This window comes from Ursus arctos, unplaced genomic scaffold (genome assembly GCF_023065955.2).
Source record: "Ursus arctos isolate Adak ecotype North America unplaced genomic scaffold, UrsArc2.0 scaffold_34, whole genome shotgun sequence".
Classification (NCBI taxonomy): Eukaryota; Metazoa; Chordata; class Mammalia; order Carnivora; family Ursidae; genus Ursus; species Ursus arctos.
In genome coordinates, this window is record NW_026623030.1 from 30,401,546 (window position 1) to 30,429,312 (window position 27,767).

General features: G+C 51.7%; 1 protein-coding gene across 1 annotated transcript in view; it reads left to right on the forward strand.

The window, feature by feature from the left end:
* Positions 1 to 27,767, forward strand: part of EP400 (E1A binding protein p400) — a 104,432-nt gene that overhangs the window by 15,903 nt on the left and 60,762 nt on the right. Inside the window, exons 6-20 of the mRNA XM_057305904.1 lie at positions 9,647 to 9,737; positions 11,091 to 11,198; positions 11,688 to 12,073; positions 14,137 to 14,427; positions 15,384 to 15,569; positions 17,105 to 17,245; positions 17,665 to 17,743; positions 18,503 to 18,552; positions 18,938 to 18,995; positions 19,778 to 19,867; positions 22,214 to 22,321; positions 23,316 to 23,509; positions 23,765 to 23,942; positions 26,508 to 26,644; positions 27,526 to 27,695. Of these exons, the coding sequence (XP_057161887.1) occupies positions 9,647 to 9,737; positions 11,091 to 11,198; positions 11,688 to 12,073; positions 14,137 to 14,427; positions 15,384 to 15,569; positions 17,105 to 17,245; positions 17,665 to 17,743; positions 18,503 to 18,552; positions 18,938 to 18,995; positions 19,778 to 19,867; positions 22,214 to 22,321; positions 23,316 to 23,509; positions 23,765 to 23,942; positions 26,508 to 26,644; positions 27,526 to 27,695 (2,267 nt within the window). The remainder of the gene's footprint in view (positions 1 to 9,646; positions 9,738 to 11,090; positions 11,199 to 11,687; positions 12,074 to 14,136; positions 14,428 to 15,383; positions 15,570 to 17,104; positions 17,246 to 17,664; positions 17,744 to 18,502; positions 18,553 to 18,937; positions 18,996 to 19,777; positions 19,868 to 22,213; positions 22,322 to 23,315; positions 23,510 to 23,764; positions 23,943 to 26,507; positions 26,645 to 27,525; positions 27,696 to 27,767) is intronic.

Genomic DNA, 27,767 nt, shown 5'->3' on the forward strand with positions numbered 1-27,767 from the left:
AACAGTTTTCCAAAGAACTCCGTTTGTGCCCTTTACGGGTTCACCAGATGTGCACTTTTTGCTCCTCTGTATTGTTTTCACTCTACCGTATGTGTATTCACACACGTCTGCCCCGAACTGGGCGACTGGCGGTTGCGGATACCGCGTCATGCACTTTTATCTCTGATGCTCTGCGTACCTTCGGTGAGAGTGTTCTCTTGCCTGACACAGTACAAGTCACGTCAGGACTACGACCAAGCCAAAGCTCAGATGCGGTTTCTGCGTCTTGACCTGATGGTGTCCTTTATAGAGCTGACCCTTACGCAGTGCAGGGGCACCTACGCAGTGCAGGGGCGCCTACGCAGTGCAGGGGCGCCGTATAACGTTTGACTCCCCAGAGACTTGACTCCTGTTAGCCGGCTGTTGACTGGAAGCCTTACTGATAACATAGTTGATTAGCATGTATTTTGTCTGTTTTATGTACCGTATTCTTGCAGTAAAGCAAGCTGGAGAGAAGAAAATCATAAGAAAGGAGAAAATACAGTACTGTTCTGTTTGGAAAAAAGTCTGCATGTATGTGGGCCTGCGCAGTTCAAACCCACCTTGTTCAAGGGTTGGCCGTGGTGGCTTTACCCTGGTCTGGGATCACTGACCACGCGTTGTTGTCGTGTCTCCTCCGTCTTCCTTCATCTGGGCTGGCTCCTCAGTCTTTCATGACCTTCACGTTTTTGAGTTTAGGCTGGTTATTTGACAGAATGTCCTCTGATACCAGATCGATATCTGGTGTCCGATATCTTGTATCTGACGTGGGCTGTGTGTCCTTGAGGGGAATACCACAGAAGTGACACTGTGCGCGGGTCGCACTGCCGTAGCAGGAGGCCGTGAGGTCAGCGGCCCTGTGCCTGGCGATGCTTACTGCGACCACGTGGTGAGGCTTGTGTCCACCCGGCTTCTGCAGTGGGTCGTTCTTAGTTTTTCTTTGGTAAATGATAAATAGCTTGGGGAAGATACTTTGAAACTCTGTAAATGTCCTGTACCTCATTAAACTTTTAGCCACTAATTCCACCATCTGGCCAGAATCCGTTTTCACCTTAAAGATCGCAGAATGGACTTTCTAGCTCCGTTGCCCCTAATGCATTGATCGGTTGGCTTTCTGCTGTTAACAGTGTGCTTTCCTTTTTCTTCCATTGACGTATTCATATGTGGATTTTTATTTCAGTCACTGGGTTATGTCACTAATAGTATTTATTTATTTAGACTTATTTAATTCAGTGGAACTCCCTCTTTTTTGTCTGTAGTTCTGTTGAGTTTTGCCAGACCCACAGAGTTGTGTAGCCGCCCCTCCCTCCCTTTGCGCTCTGCCTCTGTGATTTTGCCTTTTCCAGTAGGAAAGAAGCCTAAATGGAGTCATACCACATGTGGGTTCTGCCGCTAAGCAGCCACGCCGTGCCGTTTACCGGTCGTCTGTTCTTTGCTAAGCGGTGTTTGGTGGCGCGGGCGTCCCCGGTCTGTCTCCTCACTCACCCGTTGAAGGACAGTTGGGTTGTTTACTTAGGAGTAAAGCTGCTGTCAGTGTTCACAGAGTTCTGTGTGTGTGAGTCTAGGCCTTTGTTTCTTCTGGGTACATACGTCGGAGGCAGACTGCCGGCTTGTGTAGTAAGTGTAGGTTTGAGTTTGTAAGAAACTGCCACACTCGCCCTGGCTGTGCCCTGCTGTGCTTTGCCGCCCCCAGTGGAGGGGAGGCCCGGGCGCGCCGTCCTGCTCGGCTCCAGTACTTGGGACGCGCGTGAGTGCTGGCGTTGGTGCGCCTTCTTTGGGAGAGTCTGCGTCCTGCGCGTCACTGTTAGGGTTGGGAACCCTGTGTGATGTGAGTGCGAGTTCCTTGTCACATACAGGTTTGCAGGTGCTTTTGCCCATTCTAAAGCTTATCTTTCTCTCTTTTATACTGTTTTTCCAGAGCAGAACTTTTACGTTTTGATGCAGTTTTATCATTTTTTTGGTTTTATAGATTGTGCTTTTGGCATCCTGTCTCAGAACTCTTGGCTCAGCCCGAGGTCACAGAAACCTCCTGTATTTTCTCCTGGAAGTTGTACGGTTCTGTGTTTCACATGCACATCCACGATCCCCTTTGAGTCAGGGTCTGTATTATGTGGCAGACGTGTGGGGGTTTGCTTTTCTGCATGCAGATTTCCGGTTGTTCCAGCACCATTTCTTTCTTTTCTTTTAAGATTTTATTTTTTTATTTGACAGAGAGAGACAGCCAGCGAGAGAGGGAACACAAGCAGGGGGAGTGGGAGAGGAAGAAGCAGGCTCCCAGCGGAGGAGCCCGATGTGGGGCTCGATCCCAGGGCCACGCCCTGAGCTGAAGGCAGACACTAAACGACTTAGCCACCCAGGCACCCCCAGCACCATTTCTTAAAAAAACTGTTCTGTTTCTCTTATATTGACCTTGCATCTTTGCTGAAAATGAGCTGATTGCTGTCTGTGTGGGTGTCTTTCGAGACTCTCCAGAACTCCCTTCGTCTGTGTGTATTTCTGGTGCCACACGGTCTGGGCCACTGTAGCTTTGTAGTAAGCCTTGAAATCACTGAGTTCAACCTTTCTCTTTTCTTTTCTTTTCTTTTCTTTCTTTCTTTCTTTCTTTTTTTTTTTAGTGGTTTTGGTCATTCTAGTTCCTTTACATTTTCACAGAGATTTTAGAATCTGCTCTGTAGGCATCTGTGGAGTTTTGATTTGGATTGCATTGGATCTGTTTACCACTTTGGGGAGGAGGGATATCTTCACAATACTGAATCCTCCAGTCCAGGAATACGGCACATCTCTCCCTTTGTCTTGGTCATCTTTGATTTATTTCGTCAGTGTTACATCGTTTTCAGCATGCCAATTCTGTATATTTTGTTAGATTTATAGTCACGTGTTTTCCGGTTTTTCTGTGGTTTTGTAAGTGGTAGTTAAATTTTAAAAAAAATTGAGATGTTCATTGCAGGTATGTAGGAATACAGGGGATTATTTGAACCTGTACTCTGCAACCCTGCTAAACTTGTTTCTTAGTTTTAGGAGCTTTTTTGTAGGTTCCTTGGGATTTTCTACATAGAGAATCATGTCTGCCAAGAAAAGCAAGATTTATTTTTTGTTTTCCTGTCTTATATGCCTTTTATTTATTTTTGATTTTTTGCCTTATTGCAGTGGCAAGCACTTCCAAATACTCTAAGTGGAGTGGTCAGAATACTTATTCTTACCTTCTTCCTGATGTTTCCGGGGAAAGCATTAGGGTTCTGCCGCAGTCCGGTATGATAGTACTGCGGGCTCTGTAGATGCCCTTTCCCAGGTGAGGGAGGTTCTGTATTTCTAGTATTTATCATGAATTTTGTCAGATGGTATTTCTGCATCTATTCGCATGATCATGTGATTTTTCTTCTTGGGTCTGTAAAGAAGGTGAGTTCTGTCACAGCAAGGTATAATTTATTGGCGGGGAAGGCACAGATCCTAAGTGTGACAGCTTGTGGAATTTGTCAAGTGCCGCTGGAACTCACGCCCATCAGGTCTCCTTGTGCCCCCTCCATCATCTGCTACCCAGCGTCCCCCCTTCTATTACCTTCAAGCTGGTCCTCATGCACTATTGACATATCCTGGTCACTTTCTTAGCCCTTCCTTACTTGCTGGCACAAAATACTCGAGGTTCATCTTGTGTTTTCCTTGATCTAGCCCAGAATCAGTCATTTCTGCAAGGGGCCCGGTCCCCTTTGGTGGGGAAGAATAATTTGAACCTGATATCAGGTGCTTCTTGGGATGAGTTTGATGCAGTTGAAGATAATATCTTTTACATTTGAGATTGTGAGAACATGTATTAGTGGGCATCTTTCCTATTAATGTGTTGTGGATTGTAATGCATTACTGTGTTTCTAGACGACATTGGTAAGTACTTGCCTAAGGACAGTGGCACAGCGGAGGGCAAGGAGTGCCTGTCAGCTTATGAAACAGACACGGGGCTTCCATGGTGACATAGATTAAACCACTGTGACTTGCTATCACACTCACCAGATCACCAGAAATTAAACTGGGCAGAATCTGCTGATGTAGGTCAGTGGGATTCTCATCTATTTTTGATGGGAGGATAGCGTGGAGACGTTTGGAAACATTTTGCCTGACCTGGAAGAGGTGAGCACGGGCAGACCCTTTGTCTCGACAGCGTGCTGTAAGAAATTTTTGAGTATCTCTGCCAGAAACCGGGTATAATAGTGTTCTTAGTGGCACTGGTTGTAATAGTGTCCAGTTGGAAAGAACTGAATGGCCACTGGCAGGGGAGCAGATCAGTGGATCATGCACATTCGTACAGAGGAGTGTCGATGAGAGCCATCAGCAGCGAAGGGGTGGCCACAGCGCCAACACGAGTGGCTGTGTGTGGGCTCGGCCACACCTGCGGAACAGAAGGGCTTATGGGAGTTCTGTGGGAAGCAAGCCAGAGGAGAACCGCGTGGAGGTGAGTCTGTAGTTGACAGCATCACGAGGTGTTACACACAGCTCAGGTAGTGGGCGCCTTCACGGTGCCCAGGGTCTGTGAGGCATAAGCAGCAGTCTGTTTCCTGAGCCTTGGGATGAGTACACGGGCAGTTACTTTATTTTTATTTTTATTTTTAAAAATTATTTGAGAAAGAGAGAGAGTACAAGTGGAAGGGGCAGAGGGAGAGAGAGAATCTCCAGCAGACTCCCTGCTGAGTGTGGAGCCTGACGTGGGGCTCGATCCCACGATCCTGAGCTGAAATCAAGAATTGGACACTTAACTGACTGAGCCACCCAAGTGCCCCTGCGGGTGATTGCTTTATTATCACTCTTTTAAACTGTGTGTATTTATTTTTCTACGTTCCTTCTCCACATTTTATTATGAAGAATTTCAAACGGAAAGGTCGAACAGTGTGTTCAGTGAGCAGCTCTATTCCACTATGTAAATTGCAATAGTTTTACTGTGCATATAAAATCTCATACATATGTTTTATAATTTCTTTTGTATGTATGTTGTATGTCATAGTCAAATGTTTAAGAGGCTAAAAGAAGACGACCAAGGAGTCTCCAGTTTGAATTACAGATCTTTGACGCAAATACTGGTGGGTTTCTCAGGAAATAGGAGAATGGAGTCAGTCAGAAAAAGAGTTGAAATGAAAACATGTCCCTTGTTTTCTTTGAAAAGAACATCTCAGTGTGAGTTTTATTTAAAACCAATTGTAGAATTTTTAAATTGACCAATCTGTATTGACTAATGAAACGCTAGAAGTAAATTCAGAATTTTCTGTATTACATCTGTATTAATTTCTGTCTGCTTCCCAGAAGACTTTGAGGGAGTACTTTTGAGTGCAGGTGTCCTATGTAAGTAATGTGCGTATGGATACACACATATGTATGTGTGTTTGTTTATAAGAAAAACCATTGTAGGTAGTGCTTTGCAGTGACTCTGTGTTAGAGAAAATGAATAGTTACCATGATTCCATTCTTCTAACACAGAGATTTTTGTTTGCTTGGTTTGTTTAGTTTTTAAGTGCTCTCCACACTGAGTGTGGGGCCTGAACTTACAGACCTGAGATCAAGAGTCACGTGCTCCACAGACTGAGCCGGCAGCCGGCCGGTGCCCTTCATAGTTTTTATATTACATCTGTGTCAGTCGACTGACTGTATTTATACTTTTTAAAAATGTTATTATTATTTTTAAAGATTTCATTTATTTATTTGACAGAGACAGCCAGCGAGAGAGGGAACACAGGCAGGGGGAGTGGGAGAGGAAGAAGCAGGCTCCTAGCGGAGGAGCCTGATGCGGGGCTCGATCCCAGAACGCTGGGATCACGGCCTGAGCTGAAGGCAGACGCTCAACAGCTGAGCCACCCAGGCGCCCCTAAAAATGTTATTTCATTTAACAAATACTCCTTAGGTTTTATTCACTTTTAATAATTCTCATTCTGGCAGCTCCTAATATGCCGTCATTTTGAGGAAATGCAATTCAGTAAACTCTTTTTCTAATTTTAGGTTATATCTTTTTTATTTAGAAAAAACTCACAGGACCGGCATTAGTGAATCAGGAAGTCTAAGTATCTTTTTTTTTTTTTTTTTTTTTTAAGAATTTATTTATTTGCAAGAGAGAGTGCGCACAAGCACGGGGGAGGGGCCGAAGGAGAGGGAGAAGCAGACTCCCCGCTGAGCAGGGAGCCTGACATCAGGTTCTATCCCAGGACCCTGGGATCATGAGCTGAGCTGAAGGCAGATGTTTAGCTGACTGAGCCACCCAGATGCCCCTACTATTGCTCTCTTATTCTTATGTTTGTGTCCATATTTTATGTGTGCAGTTGCAAGCTCGTAGGTATAGACTGGACAGAGGTTGGCAGCTCAGGTGTCATAGGCATGCTGTCAGCACGAGTGCTTTCTCTCTTTGTGCTGTCCTCAGTTTCCCTGCTCAAAGGGGAGCCCGGGGAGACCGCTGGTAGAACCTCGAGCTGAGACATGGTGAGCCATCCACTCCAGAGCTCTCCCCACTTGCAAGTCCTTCTGACCCCACTCTGACTGGACACCCAGCCTTGCAGACCACAGGCCCAGTTAGTTTATAGTTGCTTGGTGGTTTGGTTTATTTAAATTGGGCAGAAATTTACCCCTGGTTAACCACCAGCTGTCATGACTGCTCTTTGTCCAGAATAATTTAGCTTTGTTCCTTGTTCAGGCGGCACACTGTCTTTTGTGAGCTACACCTCCAGTTCTCTCAACGGTTCTTTCTACTGGTGTGGCTTCTAGACTCCCTGTAAATTATACTATCTTCTATGGATAGTCTGTTTTGATGCTCTCTTAAAATGGGCACTCAATTCAGTTCCCACCAGAGAATCTCTATTTTCTTTGTTTTTTTTTTTTTTTAAAGAGTTCTAATAAATGATTGCTAATTGAAATCAAGTTTGTATTTTTTTTTAAGATTGTTTATTTTTGCGAGAGAGAGAGAGTGAGCATGCGCGTGCACGAGCAGGGGAGGGGCAGAGGGCAGAGCAGGGAGCCCGATGCGGGACTCGATCCCAGGACCCCGGGATCACGACCTGAGCCGAAGGCAGACGCTTCACTGACTGAGCCACCCAGGCGCCCTCAAGTTTGTATTTTAAAGACTGCAGTATCTTTCCCAGTAGAACACTCGGGAAGGCAGTATAAGAGAAGGCAGCATCATTCTGAAGGCAGAAGTCGGGGGCAGCGGGGAAGCCTGGAGAAGAGAGGCTGGCCCCACCTTCCCTTGTCCGATGAGCACACGTCGTTTATTTCAGTGACGTCCATTGTTTCGACCTTTTCATGTGGATGCCTGGTCCCCCAGCACCGTCTTCAGGAAGACTTTCCATCCCCCTTTGGGGGTTGCAGAGCTTTGAGGGGGTGACCGGGCAGTGTGACCATGCGTCCTCTGGGCTCGGCCTGCCTCTTGTCGTCTTCCCACCCATACGTGGTGCGCCGTCGCCCTGATGGCCCGGCTCCATGGACGGATGCCGAGTGTGCTCCTCCTCCTCTGGGCACTGTGCTTTCAGTTCACAGACCTCTGCTTCCCGTGAACTTGTATTCCAGATAGTGTATTCTTCAGTTCCGGCATCTCCATTTGGTTCTCTTTCTTAATAGTTTCTTCTTTTGGGTCACGATTTTCTCTTGTTCTTCATTGCAGTATGTTTTCTTTATGTCCTTGGGCATACTTCTTAAAGCCACTGTAAGATCTTTACTGCTAAGTCCGGCATTTGCGTTGCATGGGGTTTGTGTCCATGAACTGTACTCTGAGTACGGCTCATGTTCTCCTGTGTCTCTGTGTTTGGGAGAGATTTTGGATGTCATGAACGAGAGGTTGTAGAGACTCGGTTTCTGGTACGGTCTTCTTAAGAGTTTTGATCATTTCTGCTTTCATAGTTAATGTGATTGAATTTTAACTCTCCCGAGTTAGGGCCCCTGAAATCCCGGTGTGGTTGTGTTGGCCTGTGCTTGGAGTCTTTGTGTGTTCTGCTTTAGGAGGCAGCCAGAGAGTAGGGAGAGAACTTGGGGCCTCCCTGTGTGCAGTCGTCTCCTGGGATGATTCCCCTTCCTTCTGCTGTGGGTTCGTGCTTTCTGTCCTAGTGGTCTTCAAGCCAGTGAGGCTCTGTGTGTCTGGTTCTGGGCTGGTCCACGCAGCACAGGCTGGGGCTTGCCCTCATGCCAAATGCCGTGAACCTCTGTAAACCTCTCCTCGTTCCATTCCTTTGTTGCAGGCGTCCAGTCCCATCCTCCAGAGTTCATATCTGTCTGGAGCATGTGCAGTCTGATAGGATCACTTGGCCGTTACTGGACACAGAACCCTTTATCAGTTTCTTTTATTTAAAAAAAAGCCTATTTTTGATTATAAAAATATGTGTTCATTGTAGGATGTTTGGAAGATTTAGAAAAGCACGTGCACACAAATTATAACTTACCTATAATCCTGTCCCCATGGATGGATAACCACTGCTCACATTTTACATACTGTGTGTTTTTCAAATCATTCTTTTCTTTCTTCCCTCCTTTCCCCTCCCTCTCTTGCTTCCTCCCCCCATCTTCACTACACATAGATAGGGGTGCTTACTTTCCCCCTAAGTCAGTCACTGCACCTGTCCCCATGGGAGGCCCTGACCTGCGGCGTGGCTGGTGCTGGCGGAGTGGTGCCCACCCTGGGGCACTTGCCTTATGTAGGCGTGTGTAACTCTGGCATTTAAAATGGTTGGTTAAGTATAGCGGACAGAGTTGAACCATGAAAACAGTTAGCAACTAGTGCTTGGTAAACGTCATCCTTAGCGCGTAGCAACCCTTCGAGGATGGTGCAGAAATATGAAAGCGTGGGGCACCCCGACTTGGCCACTTCCTGTCTGTGCCAGAAGCTTTCCATGTCAGCAGTTCCCATTACCTGGTTACATGTTACTCAGCGCTCCCCAGCTCTGTAGGGTGCTCACTTGCAACAATGCCGTTGTGAAGACCCAAGTTTATCAGATTGTTGTCTGTCAAGTGGGGTTTTAGTGTCATTTTCCAGGAGGAAGAAATTTTCGACCTTTCTTTTCCTTTTCCTTTTTTTTTTTTTTTTTTAAAGATTTATTTATTTATTTGACAGAGAGATAGCCAGCAGGAGAGGGAACACAGCAGGGGAGTGGGAGAGGAAGAAGCAGGCTCCTAGTGGAGGAGCCTGATGTGGGGCTCGATCCCATAACGCCGGGATCACGCCCTGAGCCGAAGGCAGACGCTTAACGACTGCGCCACCCAGGCGCCCCTCAACCTTTCTTTTTCTTACTCAGCTTTTGTGTTTTGGGGGATAAGTGATGACAGGCAGTGTGACTGACAGGGAGGCTCAGCTGTCGGATTGAGGACTGGTTTCCTGACACTGGCCAGTCCTTTGCCATCTCTGTTCGTTTCTGAGGGAGTGTAGATCTGTACTGATAGGAAACTCCATTTAAAACCAGAATAAGATCTTTCACAAGTCCTTTTTTCCCTCCAGAGGTAAGTTAGAACTTTAAGTTCCTTATTATATATAAGCATACATTACATGCATTGGACAGGTAACATTTCTCTGGTTAGAGAGTAGGGAGGCCAGTGTGTGGAATAACTACGATAGTTTAGCTCGTACCCATTCTTGTATGGCACCTACATGACCAGAGTCTCATGTTTTCCTTCTCTCTTTCAGCAGCAAGCTCTTGCAGGGGCCCTTGTGGCAGGGGCCGGAAGTGTGGGAGAGACGGACCCCTTTAAGAGGCAGCAGGCGGGGACCCCGGCAGGTACGTCCTGGAGTACCGGCCCGAGTGGCTTGAGGGGACATACAGCGTAGTGGCCACATGAACGCTGACGTGCTTGGTTTTGCTGACTTTCTGCTTTGAGAGTTAAATTTTTTCGTGCTGGTTTTCAGCTGAAGAGAACGTCTGTGTGGCTGTGTATGTGTGTACTGAAGTTAGAAGTTTGCCCATTGAGTTTGGTGTGTTCCGTTTCAGTTTTCTGTGCACTGGCGGGCTCTTAGTCCTCATGATACGATTGAGGATAAAATGCCTTATTTTTCAAGTTGTCGCTCGTTTTTTTTAAACCGAAAATTTTCTTCCAAATTATAAAAACACACATTTTATGTGAAAGATTTGGCAGTTGAGGAAGGTGTGAAGCGAGTCTCCCTCTGCTTTGGTTTCCCTCCCTGTGCCCCAGCCACAGAGGTAGCTGCTGCTGACGTCGGTGCGCGTGCCGGGCCTCCTGCCCGCACGCTCGCGTTGTTACACGCAGTCACTCTGAGGAAATGGGAGTGCACTCCCTGTGCACTGTTCTGTCGCCAGCAGTAATTTCCTAGGCCGCCTTGCCCGCTCAGGACCACACTCTTTCTGACAGCTGTGCATTCCTCGAGCGCCTGGGGCTCTTTCCCTCATCGCACCGTTGGTAGCGTTCCTTTTTATTACCACCTTTTTCTCTTACAGTGAACATGGGATTGAACATCCAGTCCCAGGTGGTTTTTTTTTTTTTTTTTGACATATTTGTCACTGTATCTCAGGGAGAAGCTCCTAGAAATGGAAGTGCTCGGTCAGAGCGCATGGGGGACGCATGTGGCCCCACAGAAGGGCCAGCCCTTCTTCAGTCCCATCTGCGGTTTCTGGTGCTCTCACGTTTTGGCCTGTGGATGAAGCATGATCACTCCTCTGGTCTTGGTTGATGCTGGGGGAACACACGTTGTCTGTCGTGCTGTGCAGCTCTTCAGTTGTGGTGCGCTTGCTCGGTAGCTTGCTGTGTTGTGACTCCCTCTGCTCAGCCATCTACGCGCTTTGCCCATTCTGTGTGTCTGGTTTTGCTGGCACTTCTCACGGGAGCTTGGAAGAGCTTTTCCACATGGTGGCCCTGCCAGCCTCTCTCCTGCACACGTGCTGCAGACACCGCGGTCTCCTGGGGTGTCACTCGCCTTTGCTTTTGTACGAGGCTGCTGCTTACCCTCGTGAAAATTTAATGGAAAGAAATGATGTTTATCAACCTCCTGGATTTTGGTTCACATATGGAAGGGCCTCCATGTTCAAAGACTATAAAAACACTGGCACATGTTTTTTCTGCTACTTCTGTGGTTTTGTTTTTACATCAAACTGCACCTTTTCTGAAAATTATTCTAGAGCAGTCTAAGCGGCCTCGGCTTGAAGTGGGCCACCAGGGGGCAGTTTTCCAGCACCCGGGGGCGAATGCAGGGGTTCCTCTTCAGCAGCTAATGCCGACAGCTCAAGGTAAGGCCCAGCGCCAGCACTGGCTCTTCTAGCTCAGAACGAGCTTGTGCACAGAGAGGCCTCGCAGCCCAGCACCCGGCCGAGACCCGTGCGGTTGCGGCAGCGCAGTCAGGGTGGTTTCTGGGGCTGGGATACGGCCAGCGAGAGAGCCTGTGCAGGCGTGCGCTCTCCCCGAGGGAGCCGCACCCCTCCTGTCCTCGGGCTCCTCTCCTCCGCGCGCCTGCGTGCTCCTCGGTTGCTGCTGCAGTTGGGGCACTGGTTACCATACCTGTTCTGCTTGATGCTAGCTTGCAGGGGTCAAGCGCCTTTCTGTCCTTTTTTGTGTGCTCGTTTGTAACGTTAGAGGTAACGTAATAGAAGTTTCCGCGTTGGAGTGTGTGATGGCTTTGAGTAACGGGTCTGTGACAAGCACCGGGATGTGAACTGTGCCGCGTGTACGATGCTCCGGGCTCCAAACTCAGCGCTGCTGGGGCTGTTCCTGTCTTGCAGGAGGAATGCCTCCTGCCCCTCAGGCCGCTCAGCTCGCCGGACAGAAGCAAAGCCAGCAGCAGTACGACCCGTCCACGGGGCCTCCGGTGCAGAACGCCGCCAGCCTGCACACCCCGCCGCCGCAGCTCCCCGGCAGGCTGCCCCCGGCCGGCCTCCCCAGCGCGCCCCTCCCGCCAGCACTGCACTTCTCTCAGCAGCCGCAGGTGGCGGAGCCTCACGCACAGCTGCAGGTGCCGGCGAAGACGCAGCAGCCAAACGCCCCTGTCCCCGTGCCCCCGCCCAGCCAGCTGCCCGCGCCGCCGCCGCAGCCCGTGCCGCAGGCCCTGCACGCCCCGATGCCTGGGAAGGCTCAGATGCAGGCCGCCCAGCTCCCGTCCCAGCCGCAGGTATCGGTGGGCGCCTGTCCTGTTGGTTAGAAACGGAACGAAAGCCGAGGTGTGCGCTGCGTGGCGTGGCACCGCCCTCCCTCCTACCAGCAGGTCACTCGGCATTCTTTTATGCAGCTCTGTAGCTGCAGTTACACTGCAGAAATGTACACATTTACACCAGCACAGCACGGGATTACTTGCTGCTTGTGGTTCGGCGGCCGTGCAGAGGGTGTCATGGCCGTTGTCCCGGCTGATGTGTCCAGTGATGCAGGGCGGGTGGCAGGCTCCCTCCCACCAGTGCGCGAGGGGGGCAGTGTGAGTGCGGGGGCTTCTCTCTAGGCTGCATGGCTACTGCCAGCCACTAGTGAGGCTTACCCACGCCCAGCCGGCTGCTGGGCGCCCCCCACAGGCGCCTTCCCCTTCTGGGTGCTCTGCACTCTGCGAAGGTGTGAGGCCTTAGTTCCCTGGGTTTGTAGTATGATTCCCCTCCTCCCTACTGATCGCTGTTGCCCAGACACTTTTCTTGAAAAGTGTGCAGGGAGCTGCTCGCCGTTCCTAAGGAGCAGTGAGTCCCTGAAAGTGAGTGTGAACCACGGGGGGCCCAGAGAGACGGAGATGGTGTTCTCAGAGAAGTGTCTTAGCCTGTACGATTAAGTAGCCTGGGGAGGCTGCCCCTCTGTCTTGCTGCTTCCCTCATGAACATGGACTTTCCGTTCAAGTGCTTTATGGTTATTTGAGATTGACAGTGTGGTTTGACCTTGTATGGTGACGGGGTAACAGCAGTCTTATTTGCTTTGCGTTCACCACCAGCTGGGCATTGGGTGCTGTGGGGCGACTTTATTGGCATTGTTTTATTTTCTCTACCTGGCAATCCTAGGATATGGAATCTTTATTATCCCCATTTTATCCTAAAAAGACCTGAGAGGGTCTTGGCAGGATCACTCGGCCAGTGTCTGGAGGAGCTGTGAGCTGCACCTTGACAGATACTGGATCCTTTTGTGCAGGTCCGCGTGGATGCTCTGTGCGTACCCGGGGCCCACCACCGCTTTTGTTAAATTTTTATGGAAACGAGTCTCTTCCAGTACTTGGTCTCATTGAGCCACACGGCTGACTTCAGGCAGCACCAGGGTTTTGCTTGGATTCCTTTACCTGACCTTGTTGTTGGAAGGATCAGCTCTTTACAAAACCCATGGAAACCTGTCCCTCCTAGATTGGGTAGGGCTGACAGACTTTTCCTGTGAAGGGTCACAAAGAGGGGACGTGAAAACACATCAGGCCTGTGGGCCATGCGGTTTCTGCCACAGTCACTGAGCTCTGCTGTTGATGCCAAGCAGCCCCGGAGCCCGGAGACGAGGGCCGTGGCCAGGTGCCACTAGAGCTTTCTCTCCAAGAGCGTGCGGCCGGCCGCACTGGGGAGAGGCTAGGTGAGATGGAGACAGGGACCGCACCCTGCCTGGGTACAGAGAGTGTTTCCGTCAGCGTCTTCCCCGGGTTCCAGGTTATAGACGTGCCTCTTAGGTTGTGGGTAGCATCTTGCCTTCCCTGCTCTCTGCTTCCCCCCAGAATTCCTTGAGGAGTTCAGCTTTGTCTTCATCAGGGTGGGAGGGGTTCCTCTAGTTTGACACACTCTGAGGTACAGACTGCCTGCCGGGAGAGGGGCATGGAACTGGTACTCAACTTTTCAAAGAAAAGGTACAAGATGAGTATTTGGTATTTTTCAGTTAAGAAGAAGCTTATACAATTACAAATTCTAAAAAATAATTTAAACAGGAGACACAACTACAGAAAGCAAAAAAAAAAAAAACAGAAGAAAAGTCTCCCATGGGATAAGACGACATACGAAAGCCGAGTCTGTGATGTGCTCCTGGCGCGGCTTTGTGGAGTGAAGGGATGCGTTACCCTTGTGGGCACGGTTGGACGGGTATTCGTGTGCTGTGTGCGCCTGACTCCTGTGCACCACCGCGGGAGGGGCTCCCCTGTGCTCACCTCTGTGGGCGACAGGGTCTCTGCCGTGTGGCTGCACGAGGGGGGCTGCTCGAGGGGTGCACCTGTTCACTGCTGGCCTGTTTTCTGCCTGCCAGACGGTGGCGTCGACAAGACCACCCGTGGACCCTGCCCAACCTGGTCAGCGGCCCCCGCCAGCGGCCTCTTCTACCTCGTCCATAGCTCCTGCCAGCGGCTCGGGCCCATCTCCGGCACGGGTCTCTGCAGGGAATAGACCCTCCTCGGCAGCCAATAAGTCACTGTCTCCGGTCACCTCCCGGTCCCCGGGGGCAGCCGTGTCAGCGCCCCCAAAACCACAGAGCCCAGCTCAGAATGCCGCCCCGCCCCAAGACAGCTCTCAGGATAAGCTGGCAGAACAGATAGCACTGGTAAGCACGCTGAGAACGCCAAGAAGGTTGTCAGGTGTGTTCTCGTTTGTGAAGCTCATTTGATTTCAATTTCTGCAAAGGATGCAGTTTAAAACCGAGCGCTCGAGGGTGAGGACAGTCAGACATGGTTTCTGATCAGTTAGAAACCAGGGTTATGACTGGAAGCTTCACCTGCCCTGGTGGAAGGGGGCTTGTCGGGGGAGCGTCCTTTCTGTGCTGATACCACAGGCGGCACTCGTTGCAGGCAGCGGGGGAGGCCAGCGTGGCCGTGGCCTGGTACCTAGTTAGCGCTTGCCATTTGTGGCGACTGAGCGGTTGTTTAAACTTCACGAGGGCAATTAAACATACCGGGATTGGCAGGATGTCACAGCCCCCGCATTCCCTGTTGTCGGTATTCACTCAGTGATAGCGTGTGGCCAGTCGTAGGTGATCTGTCCCTCCCCTTCCCTGTGGTTTTGGAGCAAGGGCCAGGCATGTGTCGTTCCCCGTGGAAGTGCTCTGGTGTGAACATTGGCCTGTGTGTCCGTCTGTGTTTTGGAGACGGGGCACGGCCGTTGCTTCCCCTGCTTCTGGGGAGGGTGGCGTGCCTGCTGACCTCTAGGGCAACTTTCTTTTTTTTTTTTTTTTTTTTTTTAAAGATTTTATTTATTTATTCGACAGAGATAGAGACAGCCAGTGAGAGAGAGAACACAAGCAGGGGGAGTGGGAGAGGAAGAAGCAGGCTCATAACGGAGGAGCCTGATGTGGGGCTCGATCCCACAACGCCGGGATCACGCCCTGAGCCGAAGGCAGATGCTTAACCGCTGTGCCACCCAGGCGCCCCCCTAGGGCAACTTTCGACCTTTGTGTCCAGTCCTGTCTTTGTTAGTGAGGCTTCATGAATTTGGGGTCTAAATTAGTGGGATGCACTTAATAATGACGTGGGGGACACGCCCCTACCCCTGTGCTCCTTGCAGGAAAACCAGATCCATCAGCGGATAGCAGATTTGAGGAAAGAAGGCCTGTGGTCCCTCAGGCGGTTGCCCAAGCTGCAGGAGGCCCCGCGCCCCAAGTCGCACTGGGACTACGTGCTGGAGGAGATGCAGTGGATGGCTGCAGACTTCGCCCAGGAGAGGAGGTGGAAGGTGGCTGCGGCCAGGAAGGTAAGCGAGGCACGTCAGTGGCGGTTCTCAGGCGAGCGCTTGCTCGCGTTGCCGTACGTGGGAGTATCCGGACCCCTTCCGAGAGCTTTGGCTTTTAGACGTGAAGAGTGCCGCGGCACTGTCCAGGGAGTAGCTGTGCTGCCGTGGCGCACTCGCGAGCCCCGGCTGGACCGTGGGGGCAGACCCGTCCGCCTGGCTGCAGCCCCAGTATGGCATTTCAGTTCTTCCTGCCAGACTCTCCTGGTGGTTGGAATGCCTGCGGCCCCCAGACCCACACCCTGGTGATGTGGGAGCCGAGGAGGCTCAGGGTTAGGAGGGGGCAGAGAGGCTGTTTGGCTGCTGGGCAGTGTGGGGGCCCGTCCTGGGCCTTCAGGCTGCGCATTGACCTTCACTACCTGGTCTTCTGTCCCACGTCCCCCCAGTTCTGGCTGAGGATTGGTTTCCTCCTAACTGGTCCCAAAGCAGACACCCAGTCCTGGGGAGCCTCTCCCAGATGGCACTGCCATGGCTGGGAATGTGGAAAGGGTCAGCGTTCCAGAAACCTTAGGTCTCAGAGTACGAGGCAGCTGTCCTCATGCACATGTAAATGGCTCTGGGCCCTGCTTCTCTCACGTTACTGCACCACCGTTTGTTCTTAAGGGCAGAGCTGCTGTCCTTTCATTTCCCGTGCTCTCAGGCCTGGGGCGCGGTCTCGTGTGTCCTGCTGTCCACCTCCCTCCCCTGACCTCTGCTTTTCCTACAGAGGCTGGTTAGAGAGCGTACAGGAGCTTTGGAAGCAGTGGAGTCTGAGTGTCAGGGATCTTAAATCAGAGTCATGGAATCCGGGACAACCCGATTGCTGCTGGGCACGCTCTTCTCATGAAGGAGGGTGGTCCCGAGCTGTGGACACTGGGTGGACCGCAGCGAGTGCTGCCCCTTTCCTGCGAGAAACTGTAGACCCTGAGCAGGAGGCTTTGTGCCAGGATGAGGCCCCGAGGCGTCTGTGGAAGGGGGTCCATCGACAGTGTCCAATGGGCCCCCAGCGAGCTTCTCCCCCTACGTGGGGGCCTGCAGCCGGGCATGCTCAGGCTCACAGTGTGTCTGTTTCCAAGTTCCTTCTCAGCACCTTTTTGAGGACTGCTGGTAGGCTATAACAGCACGGATCTGGAAGACGGTTTGGGATTTAAAGGAAAAGCTTTGAAAACGACAGTTTTCGTGCCTAGCAGTTAAATGCATCTTTCCGCATTCATGCAGAGCGAGTGATGTCTATGGAGAGTGTTACTCTGATGAGAAGGTGTTAATCACGTGTCAAATGAGGAGGAAGATTGTAACACAACATGGTATACTTTTTGGAGAAAAATAAGTGTATTTGATAAAGTAACACTTTGTAGACAGTCAAGCAGGGTGTTGGCAGTGGTTTTTGCTGGTGTGGGCATGTCTCGTGCGCCCTCAGAGCAGACGAAGGCGCGTCTCGCTGCGAATCTGTGTTCTTGTCGTGAGGAGCTCGGTGCCCCTGCGGCAGTGCGGTGTCAAGTCCGCGGCCGTTCATTTCCTAGCTCATCAGGACTGTGGTGCGGCACCATGAGGAAAAGAAGCTTCGTGAGGAGAGGGGAAGGAAAGAGGAGCAGAACCGACTGAGACGAATCGCTGCCTCGACCGCCAGAGAAATAGAGTGTTTTTGGTCAAATATTGAACAGGTAAATCCTGAAATTTAAATGGGGTCCTGAAAACAGGGACCGTGCCTTCTGAATGTGCCTGAGTGAGTGACACGGAAAGCCAGGCAGGTCGCGCCCGCGGCGTCACCGATAAAGGGCTGTGGGTCTGCGGTTCTTCCCGTGCCCGTGTTTGTGCTCCGTGGCCACGAGGTTCGCGAGGGCCTTCCAGCGTTGCCATCGGTGTGAGCGCCGGCACGGAGGGCAGCTGTTCCTCTGCACGTCCGCCCACCGCCCCCTCCGGGGCTCAGGCACCCTGACAAGAGCTTCCTTCTGAAGTGACTTGAAATGGCACTGGGACAGCTGTGCTTTCAGACTCCGTGTGTGAGTTTTAATGTTGTTACGTGCCCAATGTCCATGGTCTCCGTCCTTAACGACATCTTTGTTCCACTCTTCGTACTCAGGTTGTGGAGATAAAACTACAAGTAGAATTGGAAGAAAAAAGGAAAAAGGCCTTAACTTTACAGAAGGTTCCTAGGAGAGGTAGGACACGTGTTAAAAGCCTTCGCGTTTCTGACGGCACTTTGGCCGCCCTGCGTGCCTGCAGCTGGCCGCCATGCTGGCGCCCTGGACACTTGCTCGTCGGTCTGAGCTCATGCTCTGCCTGACGCTACACTTCCCCCCATTAGCTGCCGTAGCTGCGTATCTCAGCTCTCCGAGCTTTGCTGGCACGAGTTAGCACCCCCAGGCTCGCTGATCAGCTTTGGGGCACTCTTGGGATGGAGGTTCTGAGCCTGTCCCCTGTGGCCAGTGCCGGACACTGAGATGAAGTCCCCCAGGCGTTTTCCCCTCGTGAGCACCTCTGTGGTTGGTGCATGGCCTCCATAGCACTCTGAAGCCACTGCCCCATCATTGGACACTGTGATGCATGGCAGGCACTGGCAGAAGCTGCTGTCCCTGGGCGGGAGGCAGGGGGCATGCTGATGTTCCTCATTCTATTGGTGCGGAAATGGAGGCAGAGCAGTGGACTCTGCTCAGGGTGCTACAACCGTAGATCGTAGAGATCACAGAAGACGCACATTGCCATCTAGCTCCCCAATCCCTCTCCAGATGGGAGACGTGGAGAGCTGCAGGAGAACTTTGTAGGCACAGGGCTGTGGGCTGGTGTTGTGTTGCCACCCCGGTTCCCAGAAGGAAGGAGGCGGAGCTCACGCTTGCTCTCTTCCTCCCGTGAGGAGGTGCCAGTGGGGCGCGACCACACAGACAGCTTCAGGGAAAGTGAATCATGTTCCTTGTCTCTAGGAAAAGAGGCGAGGCCTAAGGGACTTGATGCGATGCCAGAAGCTTTCCTGGTAAGTCGAGGACTGCTGCTGTACTAGGTGAGAGAGGGAAACGGTGGAGAAGAGACGGTGCCTGATAAAGCGGAGTGCCTTTTGCCTGGAGAGACGTGTACATCGTCCGTAGTGTTCCCTTCCGCTATAGAGTCGGTTTACTCTGGGGAAGAAGCCTGGTTCTTAGTATTAGGCTCCCACAGGGTGCTGGTCTGGGGACACGGGAAGACGCGGTGATGGGATTTAGTTCCATCTGCCTGCTGCCCGGCACCTTTTCTGTGCCTGGTGGCGGTGGAGGCCGGCATGTTTGTCCCAGGCTCGCCACCATCTTCGCGGGAGCACGTCAAGTAGACATTTCTGCTTTGGCTTCCCATTCTGTGTTTGCAGATTTTCTTCTCTCTTTCAGGAGTCAGGATTGTCTGGAAGGAAGAGGAAAGCTAGCACGTCTCTGACTGACGATGAAGGTCTGTTGCCTGGTACTCTCTTGCCGTCTGCAGGGTGGGCTTGCTCAGTGCTGTCAGGGTGCCCGGTGGCCCGGTGACTTGTATCACTGGGGGCCAGGAGCCTTGGGAGTGCGGAGGGGGTCTGCAGAAACGAGCCAGACTATGGAGGAGGGAGAGTGCAGGACTACACGTAGATGTTGGTTTGCGGGGAGGAGCCAGCAGGGAAGGGTGGAGGCTGGCGGGAGAGACGGTGTAGTCTGGTGGCAGGGCCCCAGGGGGTGAGGGCTTGTGGTCAGACAGGGGGTGGGCCGTAGCTGGGCCAGCTCTGCCTCAGGTTGCCGGTAGGTTCTTCTCACCCAGAGCCATGTCCCTGTTGGAAGTGAGGTACAGGGTACGGGGCCAACCTGGTGTGAGGTGGTAGTTGCACAGGACGGGCAGCAAGCTGAGGGAGTGGCATGCCAAGCAGTGGCTGGGGCTGCTGACGTGAGCGATGACAAAGTTGTCGTGACCCCGGACAGCCTGCTCCTGGGTTTTTCCTGCTGTGGGGTCAGCAGGTGGGTAAGAAGTTTGACATCATTCCGTGTTCTGCTGGAGTAGGTCCGTCGTGTGAAGAACCAGGCTGTGTTTCACACCCTGCTCACTTAGGAAACCCGCACTTCCAGATTTAACCTGAGAGACAAAAAGAACTAGTTAAGTTCTCTCGTAGCTGTGCAAGACAGTGTTGGAGCCTGCTAGTGTTTCATGAGCAGTTGAGAAGATGCTGTGAGGTCTGTGTCCCTGATGTCTGATGGTGACCGTTTCAGTGGAGGACGAGGAGGAGACCATCGAAGAGGAAGAAGCAAATGAGGGGGCCGTGGACCACCAGGCAGAGCTGTCCAATTTAGCCAAAGAAGGTAGGCTACGAGCGTCTTGCTGGAGATGCTCTTAGGAAATGTTGAATAGGCACAAAAGAACGTGTGAAAAACATGGGAGATACCTCAAGCGCCGGCATCACGGCCACACCGCGCGGTGTGGGACCAAGTGCCTGATCGCCGCATGCTAGCCGGTGACCTGCCCTAGTGGCTCATTGTCTCTGCTGTGGTTGCCCTGCCCCTTAGCATGGCCCGGCGCACCGCTGGGCACTCGTGGGGGGACGGCATCTAAATGGCATCACGCCCTGGCCTTACCACGTCTTCTCTCGGCGCTCCTGTCCCCAAGCCTCATCTGGCGGTCGTGTGTCACTGCGGCTTCACTAGTTCTCCCTGCTGAGCCGCGTTCCAGGTGTGAGCGTGTCACAGACTCCCTCGTGGGCTGCTGCTGGGCACTCGGGTCGTCCCCTGTTCCGCCCTCAGCGCGCTCCGGGAGCGCTGCTGTGGCTGGCGCCCGCGGACACATGCGTGTGCCGGAGTGGAGGAGCCAGGCTGGCGCACACGCCGTCCGCTGCACGAGGGTGGCCAGGCCGGGGCTGCAGGGGCTCGTGCCCAGCTCCACACGTCGGGGCGCTGCTGCCCACCCAGTGTGGGGCACATGGCGGCTCCTGGTGCCTGCGGGTGGCGCTTCTCTGAGGACTGACGAGGTGTGGCATCTTCCATGGCTTCCTCTTTTCCATTGTGGTCTTGGGCTTTCTTTTCCACGTCAGCTTGCAGGCGTGCGTTGTGTGCCCTACACACGGCTTCTTTGTTGATTACTTGCGTCACAGTGGCCCCTCCCTGTGCGTGCCGTGTCTTTCCATCCCCCTTATGGGACCTTCTGATGAACGGGCGTTCTTAATTTTAGCGTAGTTGGATTTATCAGTCTTGTTTTGAAAAGCCCCTTTTTACCTCAAGATCATGAGGCGGTTTTCTTGTTTGTCCACAGATTTTTTATTTTACTCACACGTCAGTGTCTCTGATCCATCAAGAATAGCTTTTTTTTTTTGTGAGGAGTAAGAGTGTAGTTTCTTTTCTTTTCTTTCCTTTTTTTCCCCCCAAAATGGGTCCCAGTTGTCCTGGCGCCATTTGAGAGGCCGGTCTTTGCCGCTGGTGGTCCCAGCCAGCTCAGACGGCCGGCGAGTTTCCGGAGTGCAGGCTCTTTTCCAGCCTCTATCGTGCTGCTGGTCCGCCTGCGTGTCCTCGGACGCCGTGGTCCTTTTTGAGAGCTGGCAAGGGGGTCCTTGCACCTCAGTCTTCTCGGGACGGCCTTGGCCGCCTTGGGCCTCTTCTGGGTCCGCCTCAGGATCCGCTCATCCAGTTTTAGACAGACGTCCGTGGAGACTCGTGGCCTGGAGTCCCAGGGTGATAGTTGACACTTGTCTTGACGAAGCTGAGCTCTCTGGTCCCTGATCACGGTGTACCTGTCCGTCCGTTCACGCAGGTCGTCTGCAGGAGTGTCCAGGACATTTTATGATCCCGTGTGTTTTGTGAGATTTATTTCTAGGTGCTTGGTCGGTTTGTTTCAAAGAGTTGTAGTAAGTGGTGTGTTTGCTAAGGTTGGGAGTGCAGCCGCCCCTCGGAGCTCACACACACCCCATGGATGTAGCCTCTTCACCTCCGGAGAGGCCCGCTCTGCCTGTCTAAGCACGGGCCTCTCGCTGTGCTCCTTGCGGGGCGGGGTGGACTTAGGCTGCTGCGGGGCGCCTGGCGTGTTCGCGGTCTGGAGGGGAGCACCTGCTCCCACAGCGGCGGTGTGTGGCGGCCCGGCGGCTGCTCCTTCCACCGCTCTGCCGCTCCCCGTGGCCTCCTCAGTGCCATGTTTGTGTTCTTGCTGTGTGGCTTTCCAAGAGCACTGTGTGCCTCTGGCAGGTCGGAGTCCCCGCCAGCGTCTCTGCCGCTTTCCGTAGGCGGGGAAGTAACCGGAGCAGCCCAGCTAGGGCGCTTTCTGCAGAAGGGATCACAACTTTTTCCCGTGCTTTTTATAGCATTTTTCTGCTTTATTTTTGTTTGACTTTTATGTGATGTTTCCTATTTTTCATTATCACCAATTGTTTCCCATCAATGGTGTTTTTATCGTTATATTTATTAGGTTATAGCTTTTACTTTTCATTTATGAAGTTATTTTAGAAATTTTAAAAATTCTTTTATGAATAAAAATTGAGTTTCTTCATGTCATGTCAGAGATTCTCATATTTATAGAGGAAGTGCCTTAGACCCGGTATCAGTAAGGGGCAATAGTTAATTTTCGGAAAAAACTAATTGCAGGAGGGTTGCAGCTGTGTTTTCTTCCCCACTGGCTGCTACTCCTGGTGTAAACTAACCCCCTTTTCTTCCTGCCATCCTTTCCAGCTGAATTGCCCCTAATCGATTTGATGAAGTTGTACGAAGGAGCTTTTCTGCCCAGTTTCCAGTGGCCGCAACCTAAGCCTGACAGTGAGGAGGCGAGTGAAGAAGAAGGTCTGTCTTGACATCTTTAAAGAACTCAGGCCATAAAGCAAAAGCCAAATTATGCAGAGGAAGGGTGCTTACAACAGGGTTTAAGTCACCTTCATTTCCTTTTAGTCTGATGGAAGAAAAAGATGCGAGTGATTTTGTGGGTGCACCTGGGTGGCTCAGTTGGTTGAGTGTCTGACTCTTGATCTCAGCTCAGGTCTTGATCTCAGGGTTGTGAGATCGAGCCCTGCCGTGGGCTCCATGCTTGGCATGGAGCCTACTTAAAAAAACAAAAAATAAAATAAAATAAAAAGATGCAAGTATGTTTAATGTGTAATTTTGTATTGATAGGGTTTTGTTAAATTCTCAGCTTCTTATTTTCGTTTATTAACTTGGCACAATTATCGGAGTACTTGACTCTTGTGAGCAGTGTAGAAATATTTTTTTCCAGGTTTATAAAAGTCATTGTTTTATAGACTTAGATTTTAAGTACATATATTCAGGGTAGACTCTGTTTATTTAATTGCTAGTTTTGAGGAGTTTATTTTGCTTTTATTAGATGTAAACAAATACACAGACCACACTGAAAAAGCCTGTTTTTCCTTGTTTTCGCTCCACTTGTTCTTATCTTTAGACACAGATTCCGGTGAGCAGAGAAGCTGAGGGCCCTTGGAGACGCTTGTCACTTTCCCCTTTCCTGGCGGTGGAGGGGTGGTTGCTAAGCCCTTAGTTGCTCGTATGTCTATGGGTGATACCAGCTCCTGGTCCCTTACAGATTCCCCATCTTCACCCGAGGGCTTCCCAGAGTGCTCCTACGTGTGATAGTTTCAGAGGAGTTTGTACCCATTGATCTGGGGAGTGTGCTTAGGAATATAAAGTGGACTAAAAACAAAAAAATTACTGCATTTGAGATATTTGGCCTCTGTCAACCTTTTTCCTTTTATTTCTTTTCATAAATGATAAATAGGCTCACAAAACTGTTGCAACCACTGCAAATCTGTTTTTCTCTTGTTCACAGATATGGAAGATGCGGCCCCAGGTGATCGAGAGAGCCGGAAGGATGTAGTTCTCATAGACTCGCTGTTCATCATGGACCAGTTTAAAGCTGCAGAGAGAATGACTATTGGGAACCCTCACACAAAGGACATCGCGGAGGTGACCGCTGTGGCTGAAGCTGTCCTGCCCAAGGGCAGTGCCCGGGTCAGCCCCACGGTGAGGCATCGAGCTGCCATGTGGGGGCAGTGTTTCTGTGAGGCCGCCAAAAGGCTTGTTACTTCTCCATAGCTCTGTCCCAGCTGCAGAAGTTGTCAGGAAAAGCGAATACTGGGTCTTGTTTCTCCTGTCATCTCTACATCTTTCCTGTGGGGCTCTAGTAGGCTTGCCATTTGACTGATTTGACTTCACGTTGCAGAAAAATTTCTGATGATTATTTTGAGAAGTGCTCATTTGGCCCTTGTGTTGCTGCAGGTGAAGTTGAACGCCCCATCTCTGTTGTATGGTGCACTCAGAGATTACCAGAAGATTGGCCTGGACTGGCTCGCCAAACTCTACCGGAAGAACCTCAATGGCATATTGGCAGATGAAGCTGGGCTTGGTAAAACAGTACAGATCATTGCCTTTTTTGCCCACCTAGCTTGCAACGAAGGTAAGAGCTTGTGTTTTTGAAGAGTGTGTACTTGCTAAGACTGACTGCAGGCAGTGTATCTGGCCTGAGGGTGGAGATGGCCTTTCTTCCTGCTCCTTTGCCCTGTGCTCTGGTGTGCAAGACCCAAAAGAACAGAGCTTAGAAATACTCATTGCGGGGCGCCTGGGTGGCACAGCGGTTAAGCGTCTGCCTTCAGCTCAGGGCGTGATCCCGGCGTTATGGGATCGAGCCCCACATCAGGCTCCTTCACTATGAGCCTGCTTCTTCCTCTCCCACTCCCCCTGCTTGTGTTCCCTCTCTCGCTGGCTATCTCTAACTCTGTCAAATAAATAAATAAAATCTTAAAAAAAAAAAAAAAAAAGAAATACTCATCGCGTGAACAAGTGAAAAACTTGTTCTCAGTTAACACGAGATCGAACAACTCACTGTTATTCAAAATCTAACACATCGTGAGGCCCACCAGGCTGTGACTGGGCTATGTGACTCCAGTGTCCCCTGCCAGCCAAGACCTGTGTGCACAGTAGCTCTCGCCATATGTCAGCCTTCCTTGGGCAGCAGCGGTATGTATCCCCTTGCCTGCTGGCTGGGCCCCACCACCTCACAGCACTTTGCTCCACAGCTGGGGTTCCTTAGGGAGTGGTGTCTGGGCCTTGCTGGGGCTCGGCAGCTGGACGGCAGTAGAGACAGAGTGCCCGCCTCCCCTGCAACAGGCCGTCCGCCCCAGCTGCTTCCTCACCCCTCGACTCTTTGGTTCAGGCCCCATGGGCTCTGTTTTGGCGTGTTCAGGGATCAGCCCCCTGCTCATTGCCCTCTGCTTGGTCTGTGGGTCAGGTGCTTGCCTTGTCCCCTGCTCTGTGCCCTTGAGGGCATGTAGAAGGGCATGTGCCTTGTGTCTCTAACACGGGACAGGGTCTTACATACAGGTGACCCTTGAACATTGTGGTGGTCATAGGCACTGACCTCCCATGCAGATAAAAATCCACGTATATCTTTTGTCTTCCCCATAACTTAATTAGTGATAGTTAACTGTTGACCAGAAGCTGTCCTGATAACATGAACAGGCAACTAACACGTATTTTTTATGTTCTATGTATTATGTAGTGTGTTCTTATAGCAAAGGCAGCCTAGGAAAAGAAAATGTCATTAGGAATATCATAAGGAAGAGAACATACAGGACTGTACATGTTGAAAAAAATCTGCATGTGCTTATTGGACATGTGTGGTTCATACTCACGTTGTTCATGGGTTAGCTGTACTTGTTCTCTTGCAAAGGGAGTGTTCCAGATGCAGACTGAGTGGGCTCCTGGATACCCGACCAGAAGAGCAAACACGTTCTCCTCCCCTTTATGGAGTTTCAGAAGTCAGAGGGGACTCCTTAAATTAGGGAGGTGGCATCCTGCCACAGGTCGCGTGGAAACTGCTGACATTCAGCAGACCTGTGTGATGGGGGTGTGCAGAAGGTGGTGGTTACCCCGCTGCCCCCCGACTCAGGGGAGCTTCTTCCTCCCTCTCCCCTGGCTTGCTGCGCCCTTCCCTCACCATCACTAGCAATGCCTCTTCTTTGCCCTCTGTGTGAAAAGCTTCAATCTCAGTTTTTATTTTCTTTTAATTTTTATTTATTTTTTAAAAAGATTTTATTTATTTGAGAGAGAGAGCGAGAGAGAGTGCATGAGTGGGCAGGCAGAGGGAGAAGCAGGCTCCCTGCTGGACCCCAACAGTGCATCTGGAATAAGGGCCTTGCAGAAAACCAGACCTGGAACAATGTTCTAAATTCTGGTTTTTAAAAAATCGTGGTTCTCGGTGGGGGGAAGCGCATCTGGGGTGCATTTGCCTGTCTTCTCAGGGGTGTGCCTTCTGAAGAGTTTTTGTCCTCTTGCATCTGTTTGCATCCTCGTTTACTTCCCTCTTGGGTGGTTCTTCTGTAAGCCCAGGACGCAGTGCTCTGCCCACGAGCGGTACTGGCCACGGCCGGGTGTCCTGCACGTGGCCTTTCCAAGTCTGCCGTTTCTGTCTCAACGTGGTGTACATCTCATTTGTAGCACTGAAGTGGAAACTTGTGTGTGTTCTGATAACTTAAAACATTTTTTGGAGGACTGAAGTTGAAACCGTCTGTTTTGGGGTGGTTTGGGTGTGTTCTGACCGGAGGCTGGGCATGTGCACCGTGCCCGAGCCTGAGCCAGCGTGCCTCACTGGGCGGCCGCCAGGGGACGGCTCTGGGCCGGGTCTGAATGCCCCGTTGGCATGTTTCCTTCGCTTTCTGGGCACTGTTCCTCACAGATGCGCCTTCTTCCCCGTGCTCACAGTGGGTGGGGTTCACCGTGGTTTTGAATAAATACCTTCTTCAGTCCCCCTTCAGTACTCTGTTGAGCGCCTGCTGTGTGTCAGGGCTCCGCCCCTCTGCCACAGGTCTGGCGGTTGCGTGGTAGGGACGACACCTCTGCATCGTGCCCGGGGACACCCCACGTGTACCTGCCATGCATCTCTGGTCAGCACAGCACCGAGTGTCCGGACTTGACAGGTGGTTTTCGTTAGAGAGGAAAGTTCTGTCTTTTCTCTCCTTTATAGGCAACTGGGGCCCTCATCTTGTGGTCGTGAGAGGCTGTAACATCCTCAAGTGGGAGCTCGAGCTGAAGCGTTGGTGCCCTGGGCTCAAAACCCTCTTATATGTTGGGAGCCATAGAGAACTGAAAGCAAAGAGACAGGTATTTTATTTTAAATGTGAAATAAAACTGGACAGACGTGATCTTCATCTGTACAGGAGATAGATTTCAGAATGTCAAGACGTGTTTATTTGTGCAATTGTCCAAAGTCCCTTGTTTGTGAGACACTAGACCTTCAGGAGGTTCCTAGGGGTGGAGCCCCTTGAAAGCACAGCCTGCCCCGGCAAGGAGAGTCCCCGTGCACACACCCATCGCACGCTGGCCCGTGGCCGCTTTCCTTCCAGCGCTTTCCTTCCAGCGCCATCCCTCCCACCCACAGGCCCAGTGAGCGCCACAAGCCTGAACAGGAACTTGTGATGTGCCTCAGTTCTGAGCTGTGAACGCGTGAGGTGACTCCCATGGGAACAGTCCGTAGGGCTACAGGTGACCCGCAGGTGGCCACAGGAGCAGAGCTGGCCGGGTCTCTTCTTTCCGCCCTGTTCCGTCTAGCACCAGATTGAGTGAAAGTGGACCAGAGGCCACGGTGTTTCATTGAAGATAAGGTTGCCTCATCAGTAGACTATTGTGTTGAGTAGTGTTTACTGGAAAAGTGAGAACTTTGGGATGTATTTTCCGTTTCCCTGTTTCTGGTTATTTGCTTTTCAAAAGCTTACAAAGCAGTCAGCTGCAGCGTGGACGCCCCTTCCTAGCAGCGTCTCAGGATGGTTTCCATGCTTGGGTGCGTCCGTGCAAGCTGGCTCCCCTCACGACACTCTGTGGTGACCTGTTTCCGCAAACATCCTTAATGCCTCTGAGCAGCTTCTCAGTTGGTGCTCACGAGTGCTGTCTGCTCTTAGGACGAGGCCCTGAAACCCAGGCTCCGTCGTCTTGGGTGCGCCCGGGGCGGGGGGCTGCCGCAGGTGACGCCTGTCCGTGTGCTGCAGGAGTGGGCGGAGCCCAACAGCTTCAACGTGTGCATCGCGCCCTACAAGCAGTTCTTCAGGGGCTACGCGTCCTTCACGCGCGTGCGGTGGCGGTGCCTGGTCATCGACGAGATGCAGCGCGTCCGGGGCATGACCGAGAGGCATTGGGAGGCCGTGTTCACCCTGAGGAGGTCTGACCCGGAGTCCCCCCCTCAGGGTTCTGGGTTGGCTGGCGGAGGGGTGCGTGTGGTCGCGGGCACACC